At 65.0% G+C, this 16,495-nt stretch overlaps 1 protein-coding gene across 5 annotated transcripts; it reads left to right on the top strand.

Annotated features, from left to right (window-relative positions):
- Positions 1-7,916: 7,916 nt before the first annotated feature.
- On the top strand, positions 7,917-16,459 carry BAIAP3 (BAI1 associated protein 3). 5 transcript variants are annotated; one of them, XM_068967350.1, is made up of 33 exons: positions 7,917-8,047; positions 8,259-8,346; positions 8,487-8,567; positions 8,880-8,903; positions 9,344-9,403; positions 9,537-9,603; positions 9,733-9,928; positions 10,159-10,203; positions 10,323-10,400; positions 10,509-10,611; positions 10,923-11,030; positions 11,120-11,215; positions 11,347-11,450; positions 11,663-11,783; positions 12,267-12,391; positions 12,522-12,612; positions 12,750-12,806; positions 12,904-13,001; positions 13,105-13,156; positions 13,246-13,376; positions 13,523-13,646; positions 13,723-13,866; positions 13,954-14,046; positions 14,137-14,328; positions 14,416-14,484; positions 14,575-14,654; positions 14,726-14,834; positions 15,241-15,312; positions 15,450-15,530; positions 15,613-15,733; positions 15,813-15,936; positions 16,021-16,226; positions 16,356-16,459. In XM_068967350.1, the coding sequence occupies exons 1-33, from the start codon at positions 7,917-7,919 to the stop codon at positions 16,457-16,459; spliced, it is 3,375 nt and encodes a 1,124-aa protein (XP_068823451.1). The 5 variants fall into 5 exon arrangements, with proteins under 5 accessions (XP_068823451.1, XP_068823450.1, XP_068823449.1 ...); XM_068967349.1 differs by having other exon boundaries at positions 8,865-8,903; XM_068967348.1 differs by having other exon boundaries at positions 8,796-8,903.
- The last annotated feature ends 36 nt before the right edge of the window (positions 16,460-16,495 follow it).

Below are 16,495 nucleotides of genomic sequence, written 5' to 3'. Positions count from 1 at the left end.
CTCGAACCGGTCTCAGCCAGCTCCAGCAGGGAGAAGCCCAAGGAGTGCTGGTCCAGGTCTGTCCCCAGGTGACACTGGTGCTGAGTCTGGGGGTGTCCTGCCCCAGCGAATCAGGAGGTTCATCTGGAGGCCTCCAGACGACCGTGGTCCCGTCTGCGGAGGCTGTGGGCCAGGCAGAGAAGCGGGAACACTGGGCCTCCTCCACCCCAAGTTCTCAGACACATGGGCTTTGCCACCTGGCCCGAAATCTCAGGCATCAGTTGGGAAAGTGGGTGGTTCAGATGGTAAAGAATCTCCCTGCAATGTGGGAGACCCAGGTTCAATCCCTTGGTCGGGAAGATCCCCTGGAGAAGGGAATGGCTGCCCACTCCAGTGTTCTTGCCTGGAGAATTCTGGAACAGAGGAGCCTGGCGGGCTACAGTCCATGAGGTCGCAAAGAGTTGGACACGACTGACTGACAAACACACTTAGAAAGTAATAAGGGAGCAGCAAAAAATAGTTGCAGTGCCCAGGCCTGGGTCCTTCCTCCCTGGGCCTCTTACAGGGAGGTCCCAAGGTGGTCTTTCTCACCTGAGGGAAGAACCGGGGGCCCCAGAGCCAGTACGAGTGCCTCCACCTCCCGCGTGCAGAGGGGTGTGTTCAGAGGAGCAGGCACCCAGCCCACTCCCAGCCTGCAGCTCATCGGCCCAGCCTCACGGACACCCGCACGTCCTGACTAGGGGGCTGCTCTGTGCCCCCTGCAGCCCCATGGAAACCTCGGGCCTAAGGCCCCACCTGCACAGGTGGAGGACCCCCTCTCCCCCCACATACACACGATGGGCTTCTGCTAAGTACCCCATGCCAGGTGCCACACCTGGGCTGGACCTTCACCCACCTGGAGCCTCCTCCTCTGCTGGCAAAACCAGCACCCAGGCCAGATTCCTGCAGTCCCTCGGGGTCCTCCAGCCTCGGGCAGGCAGGGACCCTGGCTGAACCCCTTGGCCATGTGCCCAGAAGTTCCCTGGGGTCCACCTCCTCCCCACTTTGCCTGCCACAGTTCTTCCACTGGCGTGGGGGCCAGAGTCGTAGGAGCTGTGCCTGCAATTCAGGGACTGACCCCAGAGGGCGGGATTCATGCCTTATTAAACCTATGGCAGGGGACTTCCTGTGGCCAAGACTCCCAGCTCTCCTTGCAGGGAGCCTGGATTTGATCCCTGGTCAGGAAACTAGATCATCCCACTTGCTACAACTGAGAGTTTGCATGCCGCACTTAAAGATTCCATGTGGCGCAAGGAAGATGGAAGATCTCGCATGTGCCAACTAAGACCTGGTGCAGCCAAATCAATACCTTTTTATAATGATGGTGGTGCCCTGGCCTCACAGGATCCCCCTCACCTCTGCAGCCCCCTGTTCCTGCCCATCAGCAGCCATCAGAGTGGCGACCCAGAGCCTGGTGCTTTTCTCCTGGCCCTAAGGAGGGAAAGCCCCTCCTGCTGCCTGCCAGACCCTGTCCACCCCAAGCCCTGAGGGTAAACCCACTTCTCCAGGGGCCCCACCAAGCCCTGACCCCCTCAGGCAGGGTGTCTTGCGCCCTGACGCCCCTGCATGCCCCGAGCTGCCCTCTCACTGTGCCTCGAGCTCAGAGTACTGTTGGGGGTCTAGGGCCAGGTAGATCCTTCAGCCTGAGGTCTGGGATACAGGCTGGGGCCAGGGGCGCCCTCCCTGCCCTCTGCCTGCTGTGGGGTCACATGAGGACGAGCTTACACTTCCAACCTGCTGAGGCCAAAGCAGTCCCCAAAGGAAAGAGCCCCTCCTGAGGCCCCTGTAGGGCCCCCGGTGACGGCCCCCACTTCCTCTCCCCTGGAGTGGAGGAGCTGCCGCTGACTCAACCAGCACTTGCTCCTCCTCTCTAGGACGGCCCCCAGCCCCTGCTGAGGGCTGGGCTCCTCTGCTGTTATTTCTGTTTGACAAATGAGGAAAGCAAAGGCCCAAGGTGCTGGAGGAGGGCAGCAGGGCGGACTATGACCCGGGAGGGCCTGACTTCAGCCTCAGGACAAGTCGGGAGACACTGAAGGGGCTGGTGCCAATGGGACCATCACTCCGTCCCCAGGAAATGTCAGTGGAGGGAAGGGTCTGAGGGTTATGCCTTCCTGGGGAAACTGAGGCCCTGAGTTGGGCTTGGTACCCAGCCTGTTGCCTGGACAATCCCTTTCCCCTCTCTGGGCCTCAGTTTCCCCACCTGCAAAAGAGAGTATGAGGTCTCCAGGGGCCCTCTGTGGTGTTAGTCTTGGGGGCTGGTGCATCTTCAGGGTGGCGCTGGCCCCCAGCCCCTTGGCTCCCCTTGGGCATGGGATGGGGGTTCAAGCAAGGGCCCCCTCCCTTGGCAGCTGCCCCTCCTTACTTCCTGTTTACAGCAGCTGCAGAGTCTCATCTCTTCACCCCAAAGCCATTATGATCACCATGGCAACCAAACCGTGTTTGTTCCAACAGGTTGGAAGAACCTGATGTAAGACTGCAGGGGTTGGGGGGGCGGGCATCGGCTACAAGATCCTGGCTCAGGACCTGCCAGATCCTCAGGGAAGGATGTTAGTTGCCCCGACCCCATTCCTATCCCCTTCCTTAGAAGGAAGCTAAGGGGCGGCTGGTTGTGTGGGGTCCAGCCCCCTCCCCTGCTCATCTGATTCATCTATGCAAAGCTGCTGTGCATTTCCCGAGCTCCCCCACCCGCTCTGCCCAGCTGTGCTGGGTCAAGATGGAAGCAGGACCAGGGACTAGAGCCTCCAGCAGCAGAACACACCCTGCAGGGCTGCCCCTCTCCCTTCAGGGCTGTACCCCCTCCCTGCAGGGTTGTTCTCCCCAACCCAGGTGGTTCCGCGTCTCTTCCTGCACAGATAGGTACAGGCGGCTCAGACGTCAGTCTGAGTCTAGAAGCTAAGACAGGTGGTGACCCTCTCAGAGCAGTGTCCGCCCCCTCCTGGGGTGAGAGGGGTGGATCTGGTCCCCTCTAGACCAAGGAATAGCGAAATCACAGCTGCCTCCGCATGCAGCTCTGTGCTGAACCCTGCTCCTCCAGGGTCTCCTCCGCTCAGCTCAGCCCTGGCCTGCCAGAGCCAACTGTTCTTTGATTCTGGGCCTGAGCAGAAGTGGGTTCCAGGTCTGTCTGATCCCCAGCCAGCCTAGAGTCCCCCCACTAGAGACGAGGTCCTTTGGGGTGAGAACTCCAAACCAGTCTGATCCCCCAAGTACAAGGTGCTCTGAAGGTCCAGCAAGGTCTACTAAAGGCAGGAAGGGGACCCAGGGAGCCCAAGCATCTGAGCAGCCCGCAGGGTCCTCAGCTGGGGTGGGAGAAGCCTCAGATGGTGAGACCCAGCCCCAGCTCTGGGAGTCAGCAGGCCCCGGTGGGCTCAGCAAGCTGTTTTTACAGGCTTCCCAGGTGAGCATGGCACAGTAGAGGGGCACCAAAGATGGGCTGGGAACAGCGCGAGAGGGCTTCCACCCGTCGGGGTAACCTGGCAGGTGGCTAGACGTGGGCCGTGGGGTCGGTCGCCCTTTCGGTGACGAGGATTGCTGCGGGCGTTCTGAGTTGACGCCTGCAGCACACACACCCCGGGGTGCGGGCTGTCCCCTCTGAGAAGAGCGGTTGGGACCGCGGAGGCGGAGTCCCCAGGCCCAGGCCCGCTCCAGGCTGGTGGTGGGGACACTGCTGGCTGGGAGGGCGACTTTGGAGATGACCACACAACCCTTCCAGAAAAGTCTGCGCTGCGGGCCCAGGCATATCCTGTTCTGTTTCGGCGACTCTTGTGTGCCCTGGGGTCCCCGAGAAGGGGTCGTGATGCAGAGCGGGTCTGCTCCGGCTCATTACCCACGTATGGATTGATTGGCAGCCCCGAGCCTCCTCCCCTTAGGAGCCTCGGGCCGGGCACTAGGGGCACGTGGATCCTCGCCCTGCGCCCCTAGCGGCGCCGGCGCGGGCGGAGAGGGGCTTGAGGGAGGCGGGGGCGGGGCGGAAGCGAGCGCCGAGCGGCGGGGCGGGGCGAGCAGGCTCAGCCCCGCCCCCGGCCCCTGCAGCCCGGGCGCCGGGCCCCTGGCGCTCAGTCGTCGGCGCTGGCGATCCCGGAGCCGGCGCCAAGTGCGGCGCCCGCAGGAGCCCCGTCCCCGCGCCCCTGCCGCCCGACCCACGGTGAGTGCCGCGGACTCCTGCCCGGCCGTCGAAGCCCAGGCCGGCTGACCGCCGGCGGACCGCGATCGTCGCTACCCCGGGGAGCCGGGAGGTCGCCAAGACGCGCCGTCGGCACCGAGGAGACGGCTCCTCCCCCGCTTGGAGGCGCGGGGCCTCGGACCGGGAGACGGTGCGCACTGCAGAGGGGCGGGGGGACCAGACCTCCCAGCCGCGGAGGGCGCGGGGCTCCAGGACCACAGCCCCCCGGGATGCGCAGGGTCACTCCGCTCGGACCCGGCTCCCTATATCCGGGGGAAGGCGCAGGTGGGCGGGGACCGAAGACCCCGAGACCCTCCGCGGGGTTTCCCAGTCCACTCTCCAGCGATTAAGACGCCCCTGAGCCCGGCCCGCTCCCCCTCCCACGGATCCTGGCAGGACCCCTTGTTTTCCCCAAATTCTTCCTGGCGTGGGTGGGTCCCCCAAAATACACCCTCTCCAGGCTTCCAAACTGTCCCCGAACCGAACACCCACCAATGAGAGAAGCATCCCGACAGAACAGGGGTGGGGGAGAGGTCCGAACGGCGGTCGGGAGGAAGGGGCGAGGCGGGAGCCTGTCCCTGAGAGAAGTGGGAGGGGTGAGCAGGTCAGAGGGCCTGGCTGGCCAGGTGGGAGGGGACCTCTGAGGAAGATCGTATGGGCACTTCATTTTAAATGCGTTCATTCTAGAAGCATCTCGCCAACCTTTTACTGCTGGTCTCCGGCTTCAGAGCGCTAGGTCCGCCCGCGGAATTGTTTACAATACAGACCTCAAACCCCTCCCTGGAACTGGGTGGGCATGAGACCCCAGTGAGCAGTGCTCCTAAGAGGCACTGCAGGCGGACTGCAGAAGGCACTGTGTGCAGGCGAGCACTGTGCAGGGAGTCAGCGGAGAGGGGCAGCCGGGAACCTCCTAGAAGAGTGAAGGGGGCCAGCTGGGGGCTGGGCGGGGCAGCAGGGAGAGCCAGGTGGCCAGGCCAAACCTTCTGCCGCCCCCTTACTCATGCCGGGGGCAGCATCGGTGGATGCCCTACTCCTAAGTCCCTAGGGACCGGTTTCAGTGAGCGGCCCCAGCATCCTGAGGGTGTTGATTCACGTCCAGGGCAGCCAGTGGGCTGCTGGGGACTCTTCTAGAAGACCAGGCTGGCTCTCCAGTTCAGCTCCACTGCTCCAGCCCTGCCTGCTTCAGTGCCAGCCCCCAGGTAGGGTAGCAGGACACAGCTTGGCTTTGAGCCCTGGGTTCTGAGCAAGTCACCCCATCACTGGGATGTGAAATGCGACAGTGACATCACTTTGCAGAGTGATCCTTTCCCATTCAACCCCAGGCCTTGGGCACAGCCCTGAAACACAGCAGGCCTGTTGCTTTCGGCTGGGTCCTGGTACCTGTGGGGCGTCCAGCTCCTTGGCTGGCCTCACTGTTCATTGGACAAACTGGAGCCGGTGGCCAGGCCTGAGTGGGAATACAGGTGTGTCCTGCTCAGGGCTTTTGGCCAGGCCTGGGCGGGACCAAGACACGGAAAGTTCAGGAAGGAGTCCTCTGGGACCCGTCAGACAGACAGGGGGTCCCCTGAAGCCTGTACCCTGCTCACTCTGCCCCATGCACACCGAGAGCCCCTGGCAGCCGGTGAGTGCTCCCTAACGACCAGCCCCACACCCTCTGTCCATGACAGTTCTGAGTGGGTGCTGGCTGGCCCCAGGGCCCAGGCTGCCGGGTGCAGCAAGGCTGTGGCGGTGCAGGCAGCCCGGGGGTTCCCAGGGGACAGAGGGGGCTTCTAAGCTCCCAGGAAGAGCCTCTGCACCTGGACACCGCTGCTGCCTCCCTCCTGGGCACAGGCTGAGACAGGAGCAGGGAGGGAGCAGCACAGGGGGAGGCCGGCCCGCCTGCACCTGGGACTCAGGACGAGCCAAGAGCTTAGCGCCTGGACGCCAGAGCCTGGGAGGCCGTGACTCCATCCCGGGCTGCCTGCTGGCTGGGTGACCCTGGGCCTCATGAGCCTGGGGTCTCAGTTTCCTGGTCTAGGTGTGGGGAGCAGAGCGTCACTTCCCATCCAGGGCTGGTCTGAAGAGGGGGCCCCCCTTGCCTTGAACACTCTGGTCTCACCGAGAAAGGCCCCCACCCTGCAGCTCAGGCCACTTGGCTCCTGCGTCATCTTTGTCTCCGGGACTCTGAGCCCTGGAGCCCCCGTCACACGTAGACGCAGCTGGTGGTTGTCCTGGCAACAGCTCAAGCAGTGGCTGCTCCCTGGCTTTGGGGGGCTGTTGGGGAAGCAGCGTTTTCCACTCAGCTAGAGAGGAAAAGGGGACCTGTGACACCCAGCCCCCAGGGACCTCACAGCTTTCTGGGCTGCTGAGCCCGCAGCAGGGTTAGGGGCTCCCTGGGGCAAGCACCGACCGGTGTGAAGCGGGTCCAGGGCTGCTGGAGGCCGAGGTGCCCCTTCTCCTGTCCCAGCTCTTGGGCCTGGCCGGATGGGTTCCCCTGGCCCTGCAGCTCCAGGATTGGAGGATCAGGGAGTGAGATGAGGAGCTGAGAGCTGGAAGGGGGCACATACCAGTAATGGCAGCCCGGGCACCCCACCCCCCACCCCAGAGATACACCCGGCTTGCTTGAAAAATCTGTCCAGGACCCTCAAGGCGGCAGGTGTGCCCGGCCCCGCTGTCCCAGCAGAGGGTGACCGTCCAGGAGGAGGTCAAGCCTGTAAACGAGGACGGGCCAGCACTCACATGGCCCCTGGCAGTGGGCACACAGGGCAGGGCTACCCCACTGCCAGGTGCCCGTGAGAGACGGGCCAGTAGAACTGGATCCGGCGGGGTCCCCATTTCCGACTTTGTCAAATGAAAAGGACAGGCTCGGGCTGATGTGCCTGGCCTGCGGGGGGCGCCCTCGAGTGGACAAGGACATGACCCAGGCAGTGGGCAGGTCCCCAGGTGAGCCAAGGGGAGTATGGCGTGTCTGGCACACAGAGGCCAGCAAGCCAGGGCCAGAGAGGGTCTTCGCTTTGTCCTGATGACTTTCAGCGCAGGCACACGAGACCATGAGACCACGAGACCACCTTGTGGGACGCTGCTGGGGGCGGGGGGGATCGGGAGGCCAAGGCCGGAGGTAGTTGCCTGGGCCAGGTCACGGGGTGGAAGAGGCGGACTGCAGGGCCCTTGGTGGCTTCCCCCTAAGGTCTGCAGGGGGCACTGAGCACCCGCAAGGTGTGAGGGTGTAACAGCGCAGGCCGGTCAGGTTGGGGGCTGAAGTTGGCAGTGACAGCCGTGCGCTCCTCAGGGGCATCCCAGGGCGGGGGCCCCTGGACAGGAAAGTGTCCCCCGAGCAGGTCCCACTCCGCTTCTGCAAAGTGTGGGCTGTGGGGCCGCGGCCCCTGTCCGCTCCCAGGGCCTGTGTTGCCATAGCAACTGAGCCACCATGCAGCATCCTGCCTGGAGCAGCCTAGATGTCACCCTGGGGCACGGGGATTCTTCATGCCAAGGGAGGAATGGGGCCTGGGCCTGGCGGCCCCTGCCTGTGTGTCCCCTGAAACCAGCTCAGTCCGAATCATTCTGGTCTGGGAAGCCCGAACCTGTGGGGGGGCGGGGCTTGGACTGAGCAAGTCTGCAGCCTTGGGAGGGTTGGAGTCCATGGCCCCAGCAGAGGGCACCTCTGAGTTCCAGCTCACACCTCTGTCACTGCTCAGGGTGGCATCTGATGTGACCACAGGGGACAGTAAGGCAGGGCTCTCTGCCCCACAGGTTGCCTGCCATGTCCACTTTGCTGGAGATCAAGAGCAGCGTGCTCAGGCAGGTGCAGGTGTGCCCATCCTTCCGCCGGAGGACGGAGGAGGAGCCGGCCAGCGCCAACGCCGACCCGCCGGAGCCCACGGCTGCAGCCTGGTGGGTGACCCCGGCCAGCTCCCTTCCTCCCCTGACCTCACACACCAGCTGCCCCCACAGGAGGCTCTGAACCCAAGGCCGTGGAGGGCATCCCACTGCACCCCCAGCTGTTCAGAGACCCAGGGATCCCTTTGAGTCGTGCGGGCCAGCACATGCTCTGAGCTGCAGCGTCGGGAGGGTCTGCTGACCCCGAGTGTGGCCTTTCTTGCAGGAAACCCGGAGATGGTGTAGAGTTCTTCTCCCAGATGCGCCTCATCCTGAAGAAGGGGGAGGGCAGACAAGGGCTGCCGTGCCCTGAGGTATGGATGCTGCGGGCCCGGCTGCCCCGCATGGGCCTGGGCCGGCCTCCCCAGCAGCCGCTCCGTGCTCCCCTCCCTCCCTCCCTGGAGCACTCCCTGCCAGGGAGCCGCGGAGACCCTCACCCCTGGCGCCCTCACAGGTCCTGCTGTGCAGCAGCTCGCCTGCCCCCGCAGAGCCCGTGGACCCCAGCCGTGGCCTGAGAGCTTTGAGCCAAGAGGAGGTGAGAGGGTGGGGGGTTTGGGGAGGGTGGGCCGGCCTCCCTATGGGGGTGAGCAGAGGTCAGGAGTGGGGAGGGACCCCTGGTGGAGGCCCCAAAGGTGCAAAGGCTCAGAGGCAGAGACCAGGCTCTGCCAGTGGGAGGAGCGGCTGGGGGCTGGGCAGAGAGGGTGCATCCGAGGAGCCAAGAGCCCCTGCGGTCGGCACTCAGGGCCCACGCCCCCGCCTGCAGGTGGACATGCTCTACGAGGAGGCTCTGTACACGGTCCTTCACCGAGCAGGCACCATGGGCCCCGACCAGGTGGACGACGAGGAGGCCCTGCTGAGCTACCTGCAGCAGGTGAGCCCCAGGCCCTGCCCACTCGGCTGGCCTGGCCCCCCCGCCTCTGGGGGTGGCCGAGACACTTTCCCCACCTGCTTGTGTCACTGTCGCCTCAGCGACACACAGAGTTGCCCCACATACATACACACACAGGTGCACAGGCAGACACACATAGGCTGACAGGCATGCCCAGGAAGGTGGACAGACACACAAACACATCCAAACAGAAGAACACACAGATGGACACAGCTCCAAAGAACATTGGAAAAGACAGGTAGACAGATGTACGACTCACACAGAAGGATGGACAGACACACAGAGAAAGGTAGAAAGGACAAACCAGCAGGTGGACAGACCCCTTTCTTCCTGTTGTGTGCTCTCCCCCACCCCGTGAAGCCCCCGGGATGGTAACTGGCCTGCTTCAAGGGCACCTGGGCCTCACACCTGCCGGCCCGCAGGTGTTCGGCACCAGCCCCGAGGAGCACGCCGCAGCTGTGGAGCACGTGAAGAAGGCCAAGGTGAGGCTGCCACCCGCTGGGCAGATGCCACCCCTTGCAGTGCTTGTGGGCAGAGGCTTGGGGTGGAGGGGTGCAGAGCCGGCTGTGTCAGGCCCACACCGAGCCCCAGAGACAATCGCTACCCCCACTGCAGGCCCCCACCTACGCCCTGAAAGTCTCCGTCATGCGCGCCAAGAACCTGCTGGCCAAAGACCCCAACGGTGAGCAGGAAGCAGCCAGGTCAGGGGCCCCGGGGTGGGGGTGGGGGGGTGCTGGAACTGAGGCCTCGGGGGTGGGCCGGGTCTGGGGCCCTGGGGCGGGCTGGGACTGAGGCACCCACCATGTCCTAGGCTTCAGTGACCCGTACTGCATGCTGGGCATCCTGCCGGCCTCAGGCGCCATGCGGGAGCCCAGCCCGCACAAGGAGCAGCGCTTCAGCTTCCGCAAGGGCAGCAAGCGAGGTGGCCCACTGCCAGCCAAGTGCATCCAGGTCACCGAGGTCAAGAGCAGCACCCTGAACCCCGTGTGGAAGGAGCACTTCCTCTTGTAAGGCTCCTTGTCTGGTTGGGTGGCAGGGTGGGCTAAGTGGGGTCTGCGGCGGTGCCAGCTGATCCTGGGGCAGCTACGCCCGTAGGTGGTCTCAGTGCCTGCCCCCGGGAACCGAAGGGCTGGTCCTGTGCCCACTTTCCAGAGCAGGAAGCCGAGGCTCAGAAATTGTCCCTGCCCCAGCACTGGGCAGGGCATCACCTGGACCCTCCTCTCTGTTCTCCTTACAGTGAGATCGAGGACGTGGGCACAGACCAGCTGCACCTGGACATCTGGTAGAGGCCCTGTGCCCTGCAGGGCAGGGGTGCGGGCGCCTCTGGTCTGGGCGGAGCGGGAGGGGGCAGTCAGAGCCAGGCTGAGCTGCAGACAAGCCAGCCCCCCCCCCCCACCCCAGGGATCACGACGATGATGTGTCCCTGGTGGAAGCGTGCAGGAAGCTGAACGAGGTCATCGGCCTGAAGGGCGTGAGCAGGTGGGGCAGGTGGGACCCTCAAACCCCTGACTCTCAGTTTGGCCACAGGGGCCAGCGGGTGGGGGCTCCTCAGGGGCCACAGGCGTGAAACCATCCTGCTGCCCCCAGGTATTTCAAACAGATTGTCAAGTCTGCCCGCGCAAATGGGACAGCGGGGCCCACTGAGGACCACACTGATGACTTCCTGGGGTGCCTCAACATACCCGTCCGGGTGAGTGGGCTGGCAGTTTCGCTTGACGAATGCTTGCTCCTGGGTGTCCCATTTGGCAGCAGTCCTGCCCCATTGGTGCTATGCCCCGTGATGCCCTAGCAGCTTCCCATCCTTCCTGGGCTGGGGCTGGGGGAACATAATGCTGCAAGCGGGGAGGGACAGCCTCCAGGAACCCCTAGTGTCCAGGCACCCTGAGCTGGTCAACAGAGTTCAGTAGGAAGCAGAGGCCTGTTTCTCCTGCAGTCCCAGAGACAGTCTGTGCAGGCAGGGGGCATTAGGCAGAAACACCAATCTGAACCCCCTTCCCCCAGGAGGTGCCTGTGGCTGGGGAGGACCGCTGGTTCAAGCTGGAACCGCGCTCTAGCGCCTCCCGGGTGCAGGGTGACTGCCAACTGGTCCTCAAGCTGATCACCACACAGGTGGGAGCCAAGGGCCCCCCCTCCTGCAGCCCTGCACCCCAGCCCATAGGCTCATGAAGGGCTGCTGACCGGCCGGCCCTGCGTTCCAGAGGGACACGAACATGAGCCAGCGTGGGCGGTCGGGCTTCCTGTCGTACCTGCTGCTGCTCAGCCGTCTGCTGCAGTTTGAACACCGAGCCGGGGAGGTAGCGCCAACCTCGGGCCCCAGGGGCAGCCAGGGGCGGCGTGGGTAAGGCGAGGCGGGGAGGCCAGGGACCTGGGGGCCGAGAGGGGATGGGGGTCTCTCGCCTCCACCCACGGCCAGCCCATCCCCCAGCCCAACTCGAGCAGCTGGCGCGGCGAGCTCAGCGGGCCTGCGGCCACCGTGCTCTGCCTGCACGGCGCACAGAGCAACCTGTCGGCGCTGCAGCTGGCTGTGCTGTGAGTGGGCGGGGCCGTGTCGCGAGGGGCAGGGCCTCAGCGCCGCAGGGCCTCAGCGCCCCAGGGCTGCGTGGGCGGGGCCTGCCGCACGGGGCGGGGCGGTGAGGGGCGGGGCCCGGAAAGGGGCGGGGCAGTCAGTCGGAGGGGCACGGGTTCCCTGCTGGGTCGGGCCCCTGACGCACCTGCCCTGAGCCCGGGCTGGGGCCCCGCAGGCACTGGCAGGTCAGCAGCCGCCACCATCAGACCCGCACCCTGGACTACGGCTACCTGCTGGGGCTGCTAGAGGACCTGCAGGCGCACTGGGAGGAGGCGGGCTCGCTGCCCCAGGAGCAGGTGGGCTCGCATGAAAATGTTCCTGAAGGGTGTGCCGGGGGGCTGTTCAGGCTGGGACAAGCAGGGACAGGACCGCCAGAGTCCTGCCCTGCTGGGGTGCACAGCCTGTGGAAGTGGTAGGGGGTTAAAAACAAGCGGACAAAGCGCGGGCTTAGGAGAGAGCAGCTGCTGTGCGGTCCCAGGACCTGGCTGTGCGATACCAAGGGGGAGTACCGCGGGAGGCGGGCCGTGCGGCTTCAGCCCCGCGAGCAGCGGAGGGAGTGGGCCGCATGGAAGGAGGCGCAGCTGGTACTGCGAAGGCCCTGGGGGGCGTCTGTGTCTCCAGGGGGCGCTGTGGAGGCTGCAGAGGGCACCAGGGCGAGGCCAGTGGGGTTGGAGGCCCGTAGTAGGGAGGGGGCTTTTCAGGGCAGGGCCTTGCAGACCGGCTGCTTTTGCCGAGGAGCGGGCACTCAGCAGTCCGTTCTGAAGGGCCCTGTCCCTCAGGAGGAGGGCCTGGCAGACAGCTTCTCTGCCTTCTCTGAGTTTGGGCTTCAGCTATTGCGACAGCTCCGGGACTACTTTCCTGCCACTAACAGCACAGCCGTCTACCGCCTGGAACTGCTGTTGAAGTGGGTGCAGCCGCTCATCTGTGGGTGGGGGGTTGGGGCTGGGGGACTGGGTGGGTGCAGCCGCTTCCCGGGGGTGGGGGTGGGGGGACTGGGTGGGGCAGCCCCCAGTCAGCGGCAACCCCTCGCCCAGGTGTCTTGGCAAGCTGCAGCTCTTCCAGCCTTCGTTTGAGATCTGCCCCTTCAAGACGGAGCTAAACATGGACATTGCTGCTGCCCTGAAGGTGCGTCTGGTAGCTGAGTCTGGGCTAACTGCCCGTCCTTGCCCATGCCCCTGCCCTCAGGCTGGACCTGCGGAACCACACACACTTGCCCTTCTTCCCTCCCACCCAACACGCTTCCTCGGTGGCTTCCCTTGCAGAGAGGCAACCGTGAATGGTTCGACAAGCTCCTGAACACCCAAAGTCCTCGTGAGCAGGTGTGGTGGCAGAGTGGGGGGGTGTGGCCACAGGGGAGGTGAGGGGCCACAGGTGAGTGTGTAGGCCAGAGGGTCAGTGTGCTGGGCCTCCTTGCAGCCAGGCCCACAGCGCCTTGCCGGGCTGGTCAAGCTGGCTGACACCATCTACGAGGACCTGCAGTCCTGCTACGGCATCTACGCCAGCCTCTTCCACAGGTGGGGCCAGGGCTCTCCCTGCTGCCCCTGCGCCCAGCCCCTAAAGTGCCACCACCCGGCTGGGGAGCAGGGCGAGCAGGTGTCTGAGGTGTGTCCTTTGCAGCATCATCAAGGTCGACTTCTTCACTCTCACCTTTCGGCAGCTGGAGCGTCTGGTGAGGAGGGGGTGTGGGGAGAGCCCCCTGGCTGGGAAGGGGCCTGGGGTTCCTTGTTGCCACCAGCCTGAGTCCACTCTCCTGGGCAGGTGGCTGAAGAGGCCTGGGTGCTGACAGAGGAGCTGAGCCCCAAGATGACCCTGGAGGTGGCCTCAGGGCTCTTTGAGCTCTACCTGACCCTGGCGGACATCCAGCGCTTTTGGAGCAGCATTCCAGGCCGGTGGGTGCCCTGCCCCACCTGTCCTCCAGTCTCCTCTTGGAGGGCTCTCTGTGCAGTCTCCCCAGAGCCTCCACAGGCTGGGAACCTGAGACATGTTGGGTCAAGGTGTTTGATCAGGGTGAGTGCTGACAGGCCTCGCACTGCAGGGACAGCCGTTCCCTCGCCCTGGCCGGCATCCACGCCCCATTCCTGCCTGCTGTGAAGCTTTGGCTGCAGGTGCTGCGGGACCAAACGAAGTGGAGGCTTCAGGGAGCTGTGGATGTGGACACAGTGAGTGAGCCCTCAGACTTGAGGGGGCTGGGCTCATCCGGGCTCCCCCCAACCTTGGCCGCCTCCTGCTTCCTAGCTGGAGCCCATGGATGCCTCCTCCAAGCACAGCAGCTCTGCAGCCACTGCCAGCCTCTGCTTCAGCCACATCCAGGAGCTGTGGGCCTGCCTGGCATGGCCTGACACCACCCAGGCCCAGACACTAGGCACCCAGCTCAGCCAGGTGGGGACTACCCACCAAGAGGAGAGTGGGGTCTGGGTGCAGAAAGGACATAGCCCACAGCTCCTGAGCCCCCGTCTTCCACCCCAGGACCTGTGTGAAGCTGCCCTCTTCTACACAGAGCTGCTGCGAAAGAAGGTGGACGCTCAGCCTGGGGCAGCTGGAGAGGCAGTGAGCGAGCCCGTGAGCAGGGGGGTGCAGGAGTGGGGGGCGGAGGCTCAGGGTGGCCACCACCCTGCTGCCAGCCCATGCATGTCCGTCACACTTCCCCAGCTCTGCGTGGTCCTCAACGACGTGGAGCTCCTCCGCAAGGCTGCTGGCCAGGCACTGCGTGGCCTGGCGTGGCCGGAGGGGGCTGCGGGGCTTGAGGGCACGCTCCCACGGCCCCTGCTCAGCTGCACACAGGCCCTGGACGAGGACCTGCAGCGGGAGGCCCGAACCGTGACGGCACACCTCACCTCCAAGGTGGCAGGGCTGGTGGGCTGGGGCGGGAGCTGGCTGCCCCTTCCTGCACTCCGCATTGCTAAGCACCACTCTCCTGCTCTCCCACAGATGGTGGGTGACGTCAGGAAGTATGTGCAGCACGTCAGCCTCTCGCCTGACTCCATCCAGAATGATGAGGTGAGTGCCCTGCCAGCCGAGGTCTTGGGTTCGGCAGAGAATGCGCGTGTGCACTGGGGCCCAGTCCTAGTCTGAGGACCCTACCTGCAGGCTGTGGCCCCCCTTCTGAAGTACCTGGATGAAAAGCTGGCTCTGCTGAACGCCTCGCTGGTGAAGGAAAACCTAAGCAGGTACGGTCCTGGGCGGGTGGGCAGAGCAGGGCTGGCCCGTGGTCGGGTCACAGATGCTGAGCGTCCTGCAGGGTGCTGGAGGCCCTCTGGGAGCTGCTGCTGCAGGCCATCCTGCAGGCTCTGGGAGCGAACCGAGACGTGTCTGCCGACTTCTATGGGCGCTTCCACTTCACGCTGGAGGTAGAGCCCCATGGAAGAGCCTTTCCTGCCTGAACTCCTGGTTCCTGGCCCCTCTGCCCCCGCCCCCTGGCAATAAGACTGCTGACCCTTCCAGCTGCATGCTCCCCTCCGGCTTGGTCCCCAGCCCAGACACTCCTCCTCTGGGAAGCCATCAGGCAGCATCTTTTTCCCTGAGTCTGCTGAGTCAGCAGCACCTGGGCCACCTGTTCTGACAGCTGTCTGGCTTTGGGTGTCCTCATTTACCCAAGCTTCCTGGCAGCTTCTGATAACAGCCCAGGTATGAGTGGCTCTGCCTTGCGCTCCAGACAGCCCAGGCCGGGTGCTGCTCAAGGCTCCATTCCTTCCCACTCTCTGTCTAAAGCACCCACCCGGCCCCTGACACCTCTCATGTCTTGCCCCACCCCAGGCCCTGGTCAACTTTTTCCACGCTGAGGGCCAGGGTCTGCCCCTGGAGAGCCTGAGAGATGGAAGTTACAAGGTGAGGTTTGGCCCTGGGGCCTCTGACAGAGGAAGGGGGAGGAGTCGACACCTGAGACCCAGGTTTGAGTTGAGCCCCGCTCTGAATGGGGCCTGTGAGGAGCTCCCGCATCACCAGGCGCCGCCTTTTCCCTGCAGAGGCTAGAGGAGGAGCTGCGCCTGCACCAGTGCTCCACGCGGGAGTGCATTGAGCAGTACTACCTGGACAAGCTCAAGCAGGTAGTGCGGCCCAGGTGCTCGCACGAGGCTCCGCCCCCCGATGACCCCGAGCTCGTCTCACCGGCTCCTGGCCTTTCCACAGAGATCCCTGGAGCACAACCGGTTCGGGCGCCTGAGCGTCCGCTGCCACTATGAGGCGGCCGAGCAGCGGCTGGCGGTGGAGGTGCTGCACGCCGCCGACTTGCTCCCCCTGGACGCCAACGGTGCGGGCGAGCGGTGGGGAGGGTTGTCACCGGGCGGGGCGGAGCTGGCGGCTGGGTGCGCTCACAGCCGTGTCCCCAGGCCTAAGCGACCCCTTTGTGATCGTGGAGCTGGGCCCGCCGCACCTTTTCCCGCTGGTCCGCAGCCAGAGGACCCAGGTCAAGAGCCGGACGCTGCACCCCGTGTACGACGAGCTCTTCTACTTGTGAGTGTCCCTCCGCGCCCTGCCGACCCGGAGTGGGGAGCAGGGCTCCAGATAACCACCTGCCTCCCCTCGCCCCCACTGCAGCTCCGTGCCAGCAGAGGCTTGCCGCCGCCGTGGCGCCTGCGTGCTGTTCACCGTCATGGACCATGACTGGCTGTCCACCAACGACTTCGCGGGGGAGGCAGCCCTGGGCCTGGGCAGCGTTGGCGGCGTCGCGAGGCCCCAGGTGGGAGGGAGCGCTAGGGCCGGCCAGCCCGTCACCCTGCACCTGCGCCGGCCGCGAGCCCAGGGTGAGTGAGCTTCCGGCAGGGCGGGGCCAGCCGGGCCGATGTTGGCCCTGCCCCTTGCAGAGTCCAGGGTGACTTGAGCAGCGAGAGCGGGGCCAGGAGGACTGACACCGCCCCCGCCCCCGCCCGCAGTGAGGTCGGCGCTTCGGATGCTGGAGGGTCGCCCTAACAAGGAGGCGCAGGAGTTTGTTAAGAGGCTCCGGGAGCTGGAGAAGTACATGGAGGCAGACCCCTGAACCCTGCGGGCGAGAGCCAAGCCCTCCCCACGTCCT

This window comes from Capricornis sumatraensis, chromosome 3 (genome assembly GCF_032405125.1).
Source record: "Capricornis sumatraensis isolate serow.1 chromosome 3, serow.2, whole genome shotgun sequence".
Taxonomy (NCBI): Eukaryota; Metazoa; Chordata; class Mammalia; order Artiodactyla; family Bovidae; genus Capricornis; species Capricornis sumatraensis.
Note: the sequence above shows the minus strand (reverse complement) of the source record. Positions and strands in the feature narration are given on the sequence as shown.

Coding starts and splice junctions, on each gene's coding strand:
- BAIAP3 (XM_068967347.1), top strand. CDS start 7,917: ATGTCCACTTTGCTGGAGATCAAGAGCAGCGTGCTCAGGCAGGTGCAG. Junction 12,392..12,521: donor CGCCTGGAACTGCTGTTGAA/GTGGGTGCAGCC, acceptor CCCCTCGCCCAG/GTGTCTTGGCAAGCTGCAGC. Junction 13,647..13,722: donor GAGCTGTGGATGTGGACACA/GTGAGTGAGCCC, acceptor CCTGCTTCCTAG/CTGGAGCCCATGGATGCCTC.